This window comes from Gobius niger (genome assembly GCF_951799975.1).
Source record: "Gobius niger genome assembly, chromosome: 17".
NCBI classification, from domain to species: Eukaryota; Metazoa; Chordata; class Actinopteri; order Gobiiformes; family Gobiidae; genus Gobius; species Gobius niger.
Genome location: NC_136868.1, coordinates 12,707,241 through 12,721,252, shown reverse-complemented (window position 1 = coordinate 12,721,252; position 14,012 = coordinate 12,707,241). Strand labels below are relative to the sequence as shown.

Genomic DNA, 14,012 nt, shown 5'->3' with positions numbered 1-14,012 from the left:
GTCACAGATACAACGATCAATGAGGCAGCGATTCAACAATGGTTGGTTGATAAGTGAACGGGGAGGAATGGGGTTATGCTTCTGCAGCTGGATCAATACCTGAATTGATTCATGGGATTTCAACTAGAGCAATCATAACCATACATATAACATCAGCTCATAGGCTAAACATGTGTTGCCAAAGTGCCACACAAATTAGCCTACAGGTTTGCGTGATTTGAAAGGATAATAAAATTAATACTATTATTAATATTTATAATAATAACAATAACAATAATAATAATAATAATAATAATAATAATAATAATAATAATAATTTGTATTCTTTAGACTAGAGACACTGAATTTGTTGAAAAGAAATTGAGATTTTAATGAGAATTTCTTTAATCATCTGTGCATCTTTTGAAAGTGAGCCATCGGCCTGTAGGCAATATTGTAACAAGACGCTGCCCTTAAGGCAAAATAACAACCACATTCTTTTATTATTCTTATATTTCTCCATTTCTCTTTTTTCACCCACATTTTTGTCTGAGGAACAGGAAGAGGCGTGGCTTATCCCCCTGCGCAACCAAAACTTCTGCTTCTTCAGAAAGTTCAGTATGGGTACGTGGTAGTAAACTTCGGCCGACCGGTTTGGGGAGTTTTTTTTTAATTGCCCTGTTAAATTCTCCTCGGGAGGTGAGCGGGGCCATGTTTTCTTTCACGCCAGATCGCTCCGTGAAGAGGCACGGAGGAGCTCGGAGCGCACCGCCTGGAAACCTTCGGGTCACCATGAACTCTGTGTCGGTCCGCCGCTCCTCCGCCGTCCTGCCCTCTGTGCTCACCTTCCTAGTGATCGTGGCGTCTGGAGGCCTGCTCATGATGATCGAGAAGGGCATGTTGAACACCATGGAGGCGCCGGGACCGCGGGCCATGGGCGGCAGCAGCAGGGTCCGCACGGCCGAGGGCAGTAACCACGACTCGGAGGACGTGGACGACCTCCAGGTAGAGCTGCACAAAACTCTTCGGGGAACAAAGTGTTAGTTTACAGGCTTAAGTGAATATTTACAGAAACCTCATCACAGCTTTCACTCGTGTAAGTAGCCGGAGAAGAACATACATTACAATAGTTTGTGCGTAATGCGTCCTTTTGTTTTTATAAAGTGCACTGACGCGTGACACGGTACAGATGTTGCTACTGCAGACCACATGATTTATAGTGAACACCACACATCTGTTTGAAACTAAAGAGAAAAATAACAGAACCTGCAATAACAGCCACTAGAAAATGTGTTATTGCAGAGTTGTGTTTTATTGTGTAACCTCGCAAAGCACAAGACAAACTTGATATGAATCATACTCATAATAAGGTAACATAAGGTTTTAATGACTAGACGTGTGTCAACTTGATGGTTTGATTTTGTATAAATAACAAAATTGGCATTTGACAGATTTGGTAAGCCTGATAGACTATAGGCTCCAATTGCAGGCTACTTAAAATAGTCTATCAGGCTTACCAAATCTGTAGTGTGATTCTTTAAAATGTATTATTTATGTTCTTTGTGAACGTGCATATGACACAGACTCTATTTCTGCTAAAACATAGTTAATACAATTATAATTAAGGTTTCTAAAAATAAAAAAAAGTTACCCAGCTTTAGTTTGACATTTTTGTGATGTTTATATTTTCACTTCCTTATTGGACACCGACAGGAAGTGACATAGAGGCAAACAATTTTAAATGGTTACAGTAAATGAGTCAAACTGCTATGGAACTTTACTTCTATCTGATCGTCGGTCATCAGATTAAAAAGCCAAATAAAAACAACTTTTATTAATTAAATTGCTGCTTCTCTGACATCAAATGCCTATTATTACTTACCGCAGATGTTATCCACCTAAATAAGTCATATTTACAAAAGCATTTAAAGGGGCTAGATGCAAGTTGGCCATTTTAAACTCACTACTGTCACCTCAGGTCATTCGTGTAACTGCATCTTCTATATTAAGCTCGTGCATAATGACAATTTGGACCAACAACTTTTTGAGTGACAGTGCAGGATTTTAGAGGCAGTTGTGGTGAATAAGTCTGGGCTCATTCTACACATTAGAACAATGCTGGAACATATAGGGGGAAGAAAATACATAATTTTAACATTTCTTAACTCCGTTTAGTCCCTTTAAACCTGTCATATGGACTTTAAGCAGGTCTCGGTATCTTATCTGACACAGGGATTATATTGGTTTTGTTGTTTATCATATACAATATCAAGTAAATGTAAAAATGTAAAAATATTTGGTTCAGTTTAAAAAAAAATGTATGTGCATATTTTTGGCATTCTCTCCATCTCAAATCAGAAAAGAACATACAACATGTTTAAAGACTTTAGTCCTTTAAGACTTTGCCATAATTTATAAGTCAGTCCTGACTTGTGCTTTTGTTTTGAAGGTTTACCAGGACATCAGAAATCGGACCATCAAGGCCATGTGCAGTCAGCCAAACATGCCCCACGACATTTGGGCCCTTCACCCAGCACAGAGACGAACGCTACTTCAGCACATTTTAGTCAATGACCAATACGGTTTCCTCTACTGTTACGTGCCCAAAGTCGCCTGCTCCAATTGGAAAAGGGTTCTGAAAGTTCTGAGCGGGGCGCTGGAGAATGTCAAAGTCAGTATCAAGATGAACCACAAAAGTGATCTTGTTTTTTTGGGATCTTTCAAACAAGCTGAAATCAACTACAGACTGAAGCACTACTTCAAGTTTATGTTCGCCCGGGAACCGATGGCGCGGCTGCTTTCTGCGTACAGGAACAAGTTTGGCGAGATCGAGTCCTATCAGAAAAAATATGGTGTCGAGATCATAAAAAGATACAGGAAAGGATACATCAAGGATTCGAAAATTGCCGGAGACGACGTTACTTTTGATGAATTTGTCCGCTACTTGCTTGATGAAGACGTGGAGCGAATGAACGAACATTGGATGCCTATGTACAACTTGTGTCAACCATGTGCAGTGCCTTATGATTTTATTGGTTCCTATGAGAATCTCGAACGGGACGCAGATTATGTGCTTCAGCAAGTCAAAGCGCCCTCCTCTGTCCATTTCCCAGAAAGGCAGGCGTGGTATAAACCAATTACATCCGAAACGTTACATTATTATCTGTGTAGCCTGCCACAAAGACTAGTAAAGGAACTTCTGCCAAAGTATATCCTAGACTTTTCACTTTTTGCATATCCACTTCCTAATGTTACAGCTGAATACTGTCGGCATTAGCTGTGCAATGTTTTTACACAAGACACGAGGCAGAACACATCAGGAAGTGAAGATTGTGGAAATTTCATTTATTTCCGTAGTGCGATATTCCTAATGTGTTGTTTTTAATGATGTTTGTGTATGGTGTGCATTGAGACAGAGTGGTTAATACTCCTCTCTCCCAGCAGTAAGGAGGTGGATTTGATCCTGAGACCAACTTGATCCTCGTGTCCAATTAAAGCAGAAAGTTTTTAACCCTATTTTGAGCAGTTTTGCGATAAAACTGCATTTAGTATGGGGCCGTTATTTTATGAGCATGCCATTATCAAGGGGATCATTCTTAACAGGCGAAAAAGCAAAAAACGAAGGAAAACAAAGGTAGGAAAAGTTAAAAAGTTAAATTTTACAGGGCTAACTCGATCAAAAAAAGCCTTTCACCATTCATATCGACATGCATTCCTGTGTCCTGTCCCCATATTTTCTTGCCAGTTTTTGAACTACCTACTGAAATAAATGGACCTTTCAGCAATATGCTAGTTTATGGACTGTGTGTGTATGGAGAAATATTGTTTTGTATAACTGGGAAACAAAGATTACATTTGCTGTTACAGTACATTTTTGATATCCAGGTTGATAATTGAAAAAATACCAAAACCACTCAAGGATGAAAATATAATTTTGTGATCTTTGTGCACTGTTACATAGTATTTCTAAATGTTAGGTGGTATTTTGATAAAAGCAGGTTGTCAATGGAGGAACGGCTGCTGCGGTTTGGCCTGCTGGCTGAACAAATACAATTTTCACTGTGTTGAAAAAAATATTATTTCATGTACAACCCTCTATATTTTAATAAAACCAAATATTTCGTGGAGTTGTATTGATTGATAAGCGGAACTGTTCTTTATTCTTAGTACAGAAGACCACCTTGTTCAATCATAAGGCTTTGAAGAGATTAAGAGAATCTTAAAAGTCTGATTAAAAACGGTTGCTTAGTCTATGCTTGTTTAGATAGTTTAGAACTCTTGCTTCTACACGAGCGGAAAAGTACTTTATGGGTAATATTTGTTTGGATTGAAGTTAACTTGGCAGCCATGGTAGTACATGGTGTGAAAAGATTCAGTCAAGTGTGTTTTCAGTTTCTATTATTATCCACCTCGTCACATCACTGTAGAATCTCTCTAAGATCTCATAATTATTCATAGACAACTTGTGTGGGCTAAATACATGCCCGCGAGTATGGAGGAGGGAGTGAAGGAGGAGCACATGGGTGAAAAGAGCAAAGTGGCAAAATGTTTGTTATGAATAATTTAATAACTTAAAACATTTACATATGAAAAGCATTAAAACGTCACAGAGTTGCATAAAAACACTGCTACATTTTAGTTGTTGAGGTCCAAAGCCATGTTGGCGGTTTAAATCAGGAAGATACTAGTCCTTCAAACATTGATAAATTAAAAAAATATGTAATCCATATTTACCATGTTACGAGTGGCATTTTGTTGGCACAGTGGTTCTATTAAATGAATTAAGGAGGGCTCACTTTTAACCACTGGTTAAGGTTTGGCAGTAAGTTTGAGAATATATGTAAGATTGGGGATTAAAACTGACCAATATACACCTTTGGTGGGGTGGAGGTTCACTCAGTGGCTCCTCTGTTGTTGAAAGTTGTTAGTCTTTGAAGCTCACACTCCTGTAGTAAAAATGGCACAGGATTAGGAGCCAAATTATATCATTCAAATTAAACCATAGATATTTATAACCTTGGTAAACACAAGCATAATAGGCATATCCCTGCATCAGCATTCTATATTATTTGTCATCAGTCTATTGTTATAATGAGCTAAAAATCTAGTATCCAAAGGATGCCGACATAGAGTATTAGTGTAACAAAGCCTCACTTGTCGGCTGATTTGGAGTCGTTGGACCGGTCCCGAGTCCGGTCCAGACTTCGGAAGATGGAGTGTTCAGGAGAGAACTGGCGAGACGCAGAAGAGGCGCTATGAGGTGATAAACTCCTGAGGGATGAGAATGACAGGCCCTGCTTCCTCATCTCCTGCACCGCTCTCTCCCTGTGTCACAGAGCAGCAGACAAGGAAAGTTATGCAATGAAAACAATCATTGCCTTGGATATTGTTGTACATTTGAATTTCTGCCAAAGTCATGTACTGTACGATGTCTTAAAATACATTGTCTGAAACTTTACTTATTTTTTACTTGCAGTCAAACAGATGGTTCTGCTAAAACCTTCCATTTGTCTCACCGTTCAAAGCGTTCACTGGTCAGCTGTCGTTTCAACACGTCCATCTCTGTCTGCAGCTGAGAGACTTTACTGCGAAGATGAGACACCTCCCGGGCATGTTCAGCGCTGCGTTCAAAAAGAAATAGGACACATCATTATAACAAATTCAACATATTCAATCCAATTTAAACAAATTATGCTATTACTTTTTACTGTCAGCGAGGGTGAGCCTGTCTCGAAGTATTTTCCGCTCAGAGTCCTTCTCGCTGGCTGTGAGGTGCGTCTGGAACTCCTTTTGTCGATTGGTGGAGAGCAGCGTCTCCAGGTTGCGAACAGTTAATCTCTCGCTGGCCAGCTGTTTCTTGAGGAGCTCCGCCTCTGATCGAACATCCTCCAGCTCTCCGGTAAGCTTCAAAAACAGACACATTTATCAGGCACAGAGACACATTTAGACGGATGTTCAAAGGCTGCGTTTCATTTTTAAAAGGTAGCTATGGCATTTAGATGATTTCCTGTTTTTAGAACAAAGGAACACAGTGTGCAAAAACAACTCCCTATTCTCATCCCCTGTCCCAGCTTTGCCAGGTCACTCATCATAAATTCAGCTTTCTGCCCCAGTCAATTGACAAAATCTGCTGTCACTTTATACAGCGGTTCTCACTTAATCTGGCAGTGGTTATGGAAATTAACTTGCATGTTGTACTGTGATTCCAGTTAACATATTTTGTTTCTTTGTCCAGCTTTATTGGGGATGAATTGAAGGCATATGAAAATACTCCATGGCCTCACCCTCTCCAGATCCATGCTTTTGTTGGTGAGTTGTCGAGCCGCGATCTCTTTCCCAGAGTCTAATTTAACACAGAGCTCCCGGACAGAGGCCAGGTCTGACAGCAGAGCGCCCTTCTCCTCCTGGGCCTTGTGCAGCTCCTGCTCCAGACGGGACATCCCACGAACCAGGGAGGACACCTGTGCCTCGTACGCCTGCAGAGCCTGCATGTGCTGCAAGGCGAGGGAGGGGACATTGGATTATAATAAAGACAAAGACAACACAGTACATATTCTACCCATTTTAGTCAGCAGTCCTCCTTTGAGGATGTGAAGCTAAACCTACCTGCTTGATTTCCCTCTCCTGGTTGCTTACGGTGTCTCTCAAATGCTTGCGCTCAGTGTCTGTGGACAGTAGCTCTAGTCTGATGGAGTTGTTAATGCCTTCCACCTGCTGTAACTTCTGCTCCTGCTCCTCTAAGTCTGTGTGAGCCATTTTGAAGCGCTCCAGGAGGTCTCTGTTCTCCTGCTCCTGTGGATCATCACCACATAAACTGTCAGAAATGTAATTGTTAATATTAGAATGTTTAAGAAAAGACGGGCTCTTAACCTTGGCAGCAATGACTTTTTCTACTCTGGCCACTTCAGAGATGTACGAGTGGACCCTTAGCTTTAGCTCGTCTTTCTCGTGCAAGGCTTCTTCCATCTCCACGTGCACAGCCTGAACAGACACACAGGACATGGTTATTCCTCACATTTATCAAGCGTTTGCACATGGAGCAAGCCGTACCTGGTTCTCTCTGGTCATTGTGGCGAGGTCGTCCTGCAGCCTCCTGTTCTCCCTCACGGTGATCTCTCGGTCTCTCTTGAGTCCGACAACTTCCTCCTGACAGGAGTCCAACTGTCTCCTCAGACTGGCCACCTCCCGCTCACGGCTGTTTAAAGCCCCCTGCAGCTGACTGGAAGCAACAAAACCAACGCATTTCATTGTTACACATTTTTTGTGAGGAGTGAACTAAAGCCATGGACCAGCTCCTCTTATTCTGAAGCAGTATCATGTTTAAACAAGATTATTGGAAAATAAAGCTTGAGTGAAAGGTTTTTCAATAGTTTAAATAATACTAACGCCAGCGAGTTGTCCATGCTGGTCACTGTGAGTCTCACTTCTTCAATGGTGCTCTCCTGTAAACCACAGACAAAGGTCTTCATTGGTGAATTGCAAACATTGTGCATAATGATTGACTAATGTGGAATATTTCATACAAATTCAGTTACTAATTCAATTCTAGAACAAAAAAGAAATGAGATGTTAGTGTAGGAGTGGGACATATGACAGTAAAAACGGTTCTCCCGAACCTTCTTGTTGTGCTCGTCTTGCAGAGCGACCAACTGCTCGGTCTTTTGATCCACCTCGTCCTGCAGAAAGTCTTTCTCTCTGTCCAGGGCCGAGATGGACTTCTGCAGTAAAGCCACTTCCTCCTTGTGTCTGAGGCTCTGCTGATTCAGCTCAACTAACAGAAATAATTAAGAGGCAATCCATAAAGCAGAAAAACAAAATAATTGATTAAACTGTACATTTGAAATACTAACGCATTTGTTCCTCCATCTTGTCCATCTGCTCTCGTACAGCGTGGAGCTCATTGATCTTCACAGTCAGTCGGTGTTGAGTGTCGGACAGAGACCTCTCCATTTGATCCTGTAATAATCTGTAACATGCAACAACATATGATTCACACGGCTATTTCGCTGACATGATTATAGTCATTAACTTCACAAACCGTCATCAGAAATACGGTACGTTGTTTGTTGTGTCAGTGATAATAACTGTAGGAATGTAGACTCATTTTCACTGGGCTCAAAGTAGATCACAACCAGTACACGATTATCTTAATGATCTTTAGGTGGCAATCAAACTGAAACATTTGGGCATGCTTTATTGCCAAATTATTATCAGTCAGAAAACTAATTAAAACTTATTTTTTTAAAGAATGGTTCCTCAAGTGTTGCACAATGTTGCAATATTGACTTGTTTAGATAAGTTATGAATAAGTGATGAATAAGTTCTAAAAAAGTGCTTAGGTTGGCCAGCAATGTTTTTTGACGTTTACCTGAGTATTATAACAACAACACCTACAATGTAGATTTGGTCTGTGTCCAAGTGTGATAAAAAATATTACAAGAGACAAAGTGACCCACTGTCCTGGTTTCCAGGACCTCTAAGCCCGTGAGAAAACACCACTCTGAATTTGACCTTCTTTTTGAGAATGTGTGTCAGTGTGTCTCTGTCCAAGCATCTGTCTTTCAGGGATTTTGTTCAGTCAAGCATTTATTTCACAGAATTGCGTGGTTTCGGAAAATCTCAAAAACCAGCACAGAGTAGTATTTTTAGTTCCACACTTGTCTCCATTAGATCTCAGTTACAGTATAATTGCCGTCCCACTCCAGAGTCTACAGCCCTCTTCTTACCTTAGGGCGCTGGCCTCTGCCTTCTGTTGAACGGTCTCCTCTGTATTTTGGGCCAGAGCTGCACAGCGCGTCTTCAGCTCGTCCTCCACGGCCTCCCTGCTCTCCTTCAGCAGACACACCTGAGCACGCAGGTCCAGCCTCTCACGCTCCAACTGTGGGTCCATCAAAACATCACTAGCATCAGTAGTATGAAACACAATATCTAAAGATGTGCTCCAAAAATATTCTTACGATCTTAACAGCATTCTCCAGGTCAAATATTCTCTTTTCATCTTCTCGTCGGTCATTGATAGCCGTGGTCTGTGCGGCCTAAAAATGTCATCAACATTATATCAATCTGTGTTAATCCTAATAAGTAAATAAAACACCAACCTTTAATCTATCCAACAGCAAGTCTCTTTCTGAGGTTATCTGCAGTATTTTGAGCTCCACCTCTTTCATCTCATCCTCCAGATTCAAAATGCCAATCGAGTCTCTTCTTTGAGACATCTTCAACTCCTCTTGTGCCTACAAATCATTGTTATAATTTTACATGAAATCAAGTAATGCAGTATTCAATTGCAATTCACTGACCTGTTTTAATAGCACTTTTAGTTTATCTCTCTCGGTGGTTAGGGTTTTCACATTGTTTTGAATGTCCTCCATGTGTTTCTCAAAGTCCAACAGAGCCGCTCTCAGTTCGTCTCTCTCCTGAACCAAACGGCGAACCTCAGTCTCCACAGCTCCTCTCTGTGGAAAACAATTCAAATAACTTAAAATAAAGTTAGAAAAAGGACAAGCTTTACTTATGGCTAGACATGGTTTTCATTTGGTTTAGTCCTTAATGTGACTCTAAATAATAACCCATCAATTGTGAATTAGCACTAACATCAGTACGATTTTAATGTGGCATAATCTTGTTGTCCTTCATGTCTGAGGAAGGGCTCAGGCCCGAAACGTTACACGGTGTAAGTCATCATTAAATAACTTTTCTGGGAGCTACTTAGTTGTGCGGACTTTTTTCTTTTTCAGCTCTATAGTCCACTTTGGTCCTGCACACTATTCAGACTGGATGTGCGTGTTTTTTTCTTCTTTAACGATATAATCTTGTTGTATTAGGTGGTGTATTGAAATCCATGTATTTCATGAATGGCCTTTCTTACTTTGGGACTTCTGCCCCTCACTGGGCTGCGACTGGGGCTCGTGTCACCTCTGGATCTCTTGTATCTTTCTGCTTCCTGTCGATAATAATCCCTCTCTTCTTCTAAACTTTTAACAAAAGCATCAAGCCGAGACGGAGAACGCTCCCTTCCACAGACGCCATATTTGGTCCGCATGGCCTCCAGTTCCAGCACAAGGTCTTTGTCTACAAAACACAGAAAATGCAAAGGCTATGATTTGGTTCATGACAGTCATTAATTGAGAAAATACAAACAGTAACTCACCAGACGCCATAGTTTTCTCCAGTTTCTGTTGCAGCCTGGACTTTTCTTCTTCCAGGAAGTTAATGATTCCTTCCATTTTGGCATTTTGCTCCTTCAGATCTGCCATCTCATCTCTCAGACGGTCTTTCTCAAAATCTTCCTCAGAGTGCTCCTTCACGACACAAGCAAAGTGTGTTAATCACTCGAGTAGAATAATTTTAGCATTAGCAACATTGATTTTGTAGATTTTTCCCACTCAAATACGGAGTAACTTTGATGAAGAGCTCACCCTTCTTAACTTTGCAATAATGTCCTCCAAATCCCCAATAATTTTCTGCAGCCTCTGGATTTCCTCCTGTCAACCATAAAAGAAAGTTTAAAATTAATTATTACACACAGCACAGCAGGATCACTTCTATAAAGTTTCAAATATTTATACTTTGCTTTCTTGTAGTTCCAGATCTGCGGTCTCCAACACTCTGTCTTTGTCCAACTCCAACTTCTTTGCGAGGTCATCAATGTGTGTCAGCTCCTCACATAGTTCCAGGTTTTTCATGGACAGATTGGCGACTTCGCTGGAGGCCTGTTTCTTTCTCTGATGCAAACCCTGGACCTTCTGCTCCAATGTCCTGTTGGTCTCCTGGAGGTACTCAATCTATGCAGTGGTGGAAGAAGTACTCAATATGCAGGAATCCCAAAGTTAAATTTAATACCTTTTTAAGACTTTTTAAAGACCTCCTATAAAAATGTGAAGGCTTCATGATATGTTTGAGCGGTTTAAATTCATCAACTTCTAGCCAGGAACAAACTTACACTTTCCCTATTTTGACAGACAAGTACACAGTGGGCAAGCAAAAGTGCATATAGGGGAAAATATACAGAACATTTATATATTTTCGCTGTCAATTTTATGGATAAAAGCAACACAAATGGACCCCCTTTTATGGACCCCCTCGCAAACGAGATGGAACATCTCAAGGGGCATTCCATAAATAAACTTACTTACAAAAAAAAATCAATGCAAAAACAAAAATTAGTATGTTAAAATCACTTTCTGACTTTTTAATACTTAAAGGTCTTAATTTTTCAACTTTTAATACTTTTTAAGACCCCGCGGATACCCTGTTGCTTAAAAGTATTTAAGAGTTTAATGTGCATGATTTTTTATTTAATCATTTGAATCAAACCAGGTCTACAAAATGAGTAAACCACTAAATTAGGTCAAAAACTAAACCGCGGATTAAACTAGGTCTAAACCAGATCTAGACAAGGTCAAACCACTAAACCAAGTCTAAATTGGGACTAAACCAGTTCATTGTAGAGAGGTCACTTTGAAAATAAAATACTTTTACTTTTAACCCACTGTAAACGTATGCAGTGGAGTAGAAAGTACAGATACAGGTTATAAGATGTAGAGAAGTAAAAGTAAAAGGTATTCATCATAAAGTAAAGCAAAAATACCTAGAATTTGTACTTTTTTTCTCTCCACCACAGAATCTATGTGATCACAAATAGTTTTTTGTCAGCAACAGTAGACGATTGAGGTAACACATAACAAACATATTTTACAGCATTCACTTGGTGGTCATATTGCAACAATGGCAAAACAGTGTTGGCATAAAACTGGCTGGCAAATACATTTTCAGACACTTGGCAACTCCTAAGAACATACAACAAAAGCTCAGACTTCTTGAGTAAACAGTGTTCCAGACACTGCAGGAACATTAACCTTCACGAATGTCACACAAAAACGCTGAGCACTTTGCTGATGTCAGCATCGTGAATTTGCATCCCTGCTTCAACAATTTGCTTAAGGCTCTCTCAGCTCTTCACCCTTTAACGCTAAACTACTGTCCTGTCGAATAAAGCCTACCCAAATATACACAGTTTGATGAAGCACCCCAATACTATATAACTACTACGACTGGTTAACAAATATAATACTATTTATTGAATGTTACGTGTCAGTATTAATGTAATTAGACAAAATGATCAAATTCAAGAATCAGAAAGCCTTTATGTGAACTGTGCGTCTGAGAAGCCCGATAGTATCTACTACACTTTGAGCTTTTCCCATGATATAATGTTACTCATAATAGCACTCCCCTCCGGATTGCTGCCAAGTACTTGCCTGCAGATTGAGGTGTGCGATCATCTTCTCATTGCTGACATTTTGTGCTTCAAGGGAAATAACGTCATGTGGCCGCCCTCCGTGAAGCACACGATTCAAACGGTTAATCTCTTTATCCCTCCCCTCAACCTAAAACAGTCAGGGAAAAACAGCAACATTTTTGCTTTAGGCTATAATGTATGTCCATGTTTATTTCAGATTTTCCTTACCTGAATGTTGAGGTGCTCTATGGTCTGTTGACAATTTTCTAGATCAAGTTTAAGTTTAATGAAGTCTTCTTGTAGCTCATGAATTCTACAAAAAAGAACAAGTTCATTTTTAATCGTAATAGTCTTCATTGTCTTTTTACAGAGAGAGAATTGGACAGAACCTTCCATCAGCCAGAAGCAACATATCTGCTACATAAGGGTCATCGGGCTGGGGCACTGGATATGAAGAGGATAAAGGGGGAGGAATCAGATCGTCGACCTGCATTCTCTGACGCCTGAAGGGAATACTGCGTTTTTTGCCCCCTATAAAAAACATGTAAAATTATCATAATAACATAAGCTATTAAAGCCTGAGTGAAAGTACCTGGAGTTTGCACCACTGCCTGCATATTCTTCTCCTGCAGCTGCTGGATGCGTTCAGCTTTGGCCTTACTGTCCTTTTCGAGGCAGCGGACTTTGTGCACATACTGGTTATTTAGAAACTTCAGATCTGTAGTGTCATGATCCAGCTTTCTGACATGTGTCTTTAGCTCTGCAGTATAAGAAGACTTGTTTTAGTTTTCACACATTTTATGTAAAAAAATAAATGGCATGTTTGTGGAGAGTCACCACTAATGACTCGGTCCTTGTCCTCTTTCAGCTTCAGCAGGTCCAAGTGAAGGTCGTTGTTCTCTCTGACCAGCCTGGCATTTTCTGTCTTGTAAGGTTCAAGTAAGGCATCAAAGTTTTTGCCTTCTTTTTCAGTCTTCCCAACAGAAAGCTTGGCACTTCTCAGACTTTCAGTGGTATGAACCAAATCACTAGAAATATATATAAATTAAGGGAAATAATAATGGACATGGCAGACTAAAAGAAGAAAGTAATAAGGACAGTTTCAGCTAAGATAATAACCTGAAAAGTTTCTCCACCAGTGGAAGTGATTCAATCCCCAAAGGATGCCTGTAGCCCAGCTGGTCCAGACGCTTTCTCAAGTTGACAAACTTTCTCTCTGCATTGCTGTTCATGGTTTAAGATGCCGCACTGTCTGGTGGCAATACAATCTACGCATTGGTTCAGTACACAAAACACTGCATTGTTGTGAAGTTAGCATTAGCTTTAGCTGGGGGCTAGCAACAATCCCGAAATAAAGTATAAACTATCAACATCTGGGTTATAATCTACAGAAGTGCTTTGGATATGTAGCTGGTTTAGTTAACTGATAGTTTTAGTCTCGTTAGTTAACAAAGCTTTTGTATTCATGTGTCACAACAATGTTATATACAGGAAAACTCTTCACGCGTGTACTTTTACTCACCCCTTTGACAGCTAACGTCAACAAAACGTCAAGAAACGTCTCGCCTGGAGTGAATACTGCTCTCTAGTTAGCTCCACGTGATTCATAGTTAGTAAAATGTTGGTTAAAAAGTAGATTATCGCTGTTGTTGTTTCAGCGGTAAAGTGGTTTGAAAAGAGCGCCGTGTTGGGTTTGGACTCGTCGCCATGGAAGTGCGTAGTGGTGCGTTCAAGTGTCTCAGTGCAGACCGGAATAACGTTTATGCACAATTTAACTCAAAAGGTTACATTG

The 14,012-nt window shown here is 40.2% G+C and overlaps 2 protein-coding genes across 2 annotated transcripts; one reads left to right on the top strand and one right to left on the bottom strand.

Moving 5' to 3' along the window:
- Nucleotides 1–556: 556 nt before the first annotated feature.
- On the top strand, nt 557–4,101 carry chst14 (carbohydrate (N-acetylgalactosamine 4-0) sulfotransferase 14). The gene is made up of 2 exons (XM_079574505.1): nt 557–984; nt 2,429–4,101. Exons 1-2 carry the CDS (start codon nt 691–693, stop codon nt 3,254–3,256), a joined length of 1,122 nt encoding a protein of 373 aa, XP_079430631.1. The 5' UTR covers nt 557–690; the 3' UTR covers nt 3,257–4,101.
- A 750-nt stretch (nt 4,102–4,851) lies between these two features.
- cep135 (centrosomal protein 135) lies at nt 4,852–13,921 on the bottom strand. Its single transcript, XM_079575055.1, has 26 exons — nt 13,743–13,921; nt 13,340–13,472; nt 13,058–13,248; nt 12,813–12,980; nt 12,610–12,751; nt 12,449–12,533; nt 12,240–12,368; nt 10,548–10,763; nt 10,398–10,463; nt 10,130–10,280; nt 9,848–10,050; nt 9,279–9,434; nt 9,078–9,212; nt 8,937–9,014; nt 8,706–8,857; nt 7,830–7,945; nt 7,596–7,750; nt 7,366–7,421; nt 7,030–7,198; nt 6,850–6,960; nt 6,586–6,771; nt 6,264–6,473; nt 5,681–5,883; nt 5,496–5,600; nt 5,134–5,304; nt 4,852–4,925 (listed from the first exon to the last, which is right to left on the bottom strand). Exons 2-26 carry the CDS (start codon nt 13,450–13,452, stop codon nt 4,904–4,906), a joined length of 3,489 nt encoding a protein of 1,162 aa, XP_079431181.1. The 5' UTR covers nt 13,453–13,472; nt 13,743–13,921; the 3' UTR covers nt 4,852–4,903.
- Nucleotides 13,922–14,012: the final 91 nt, after the last annotated feature.

What these genes read in the sequence shown, in the direction of transcription:
- chst14 (XM_079574505.1), top strand. Translation starts at nt 691, where the DNA reads ATGTTTTCTTTCACGCCAGATCGCTCCGTGAAGAGGCACGGAGGAGCT. An exon ending in AGGACGTGGACGACCTCCAG is followed by an intron (nt 985 to 2,428) that starts GTAGAGCTGCAC and finishes TTTGTTTTGAAG; the next exon opens with GTTTACCAGGACATCAGAAA.
- cep135 (XM_079575055.1), bottom strand. Translation starts at nt 13,452, where the DNA reads ATGAACAGCAATGCAGAGAGAAAGTTTGTCAACTTGAGAAAGCGTCTG. An exon ending in CTGGTGGAGAAACTTTTCAG is followed by an intron (nt 13,249 to 13,339) that starts GTTATTATCTTA and finishes ATATATTTCTAG; the next exon opens with TGATTTGGTTCATACCACTG. An exon ending in ACCAGTGAACGCTTTGAACG is followed by an intron (nt 5,305 to 5,495) that starts GTGAGACAAATG and finishes TCTGTGACACAG; the next exon opens with GGAGAGAGCGGTGCAGGAGA.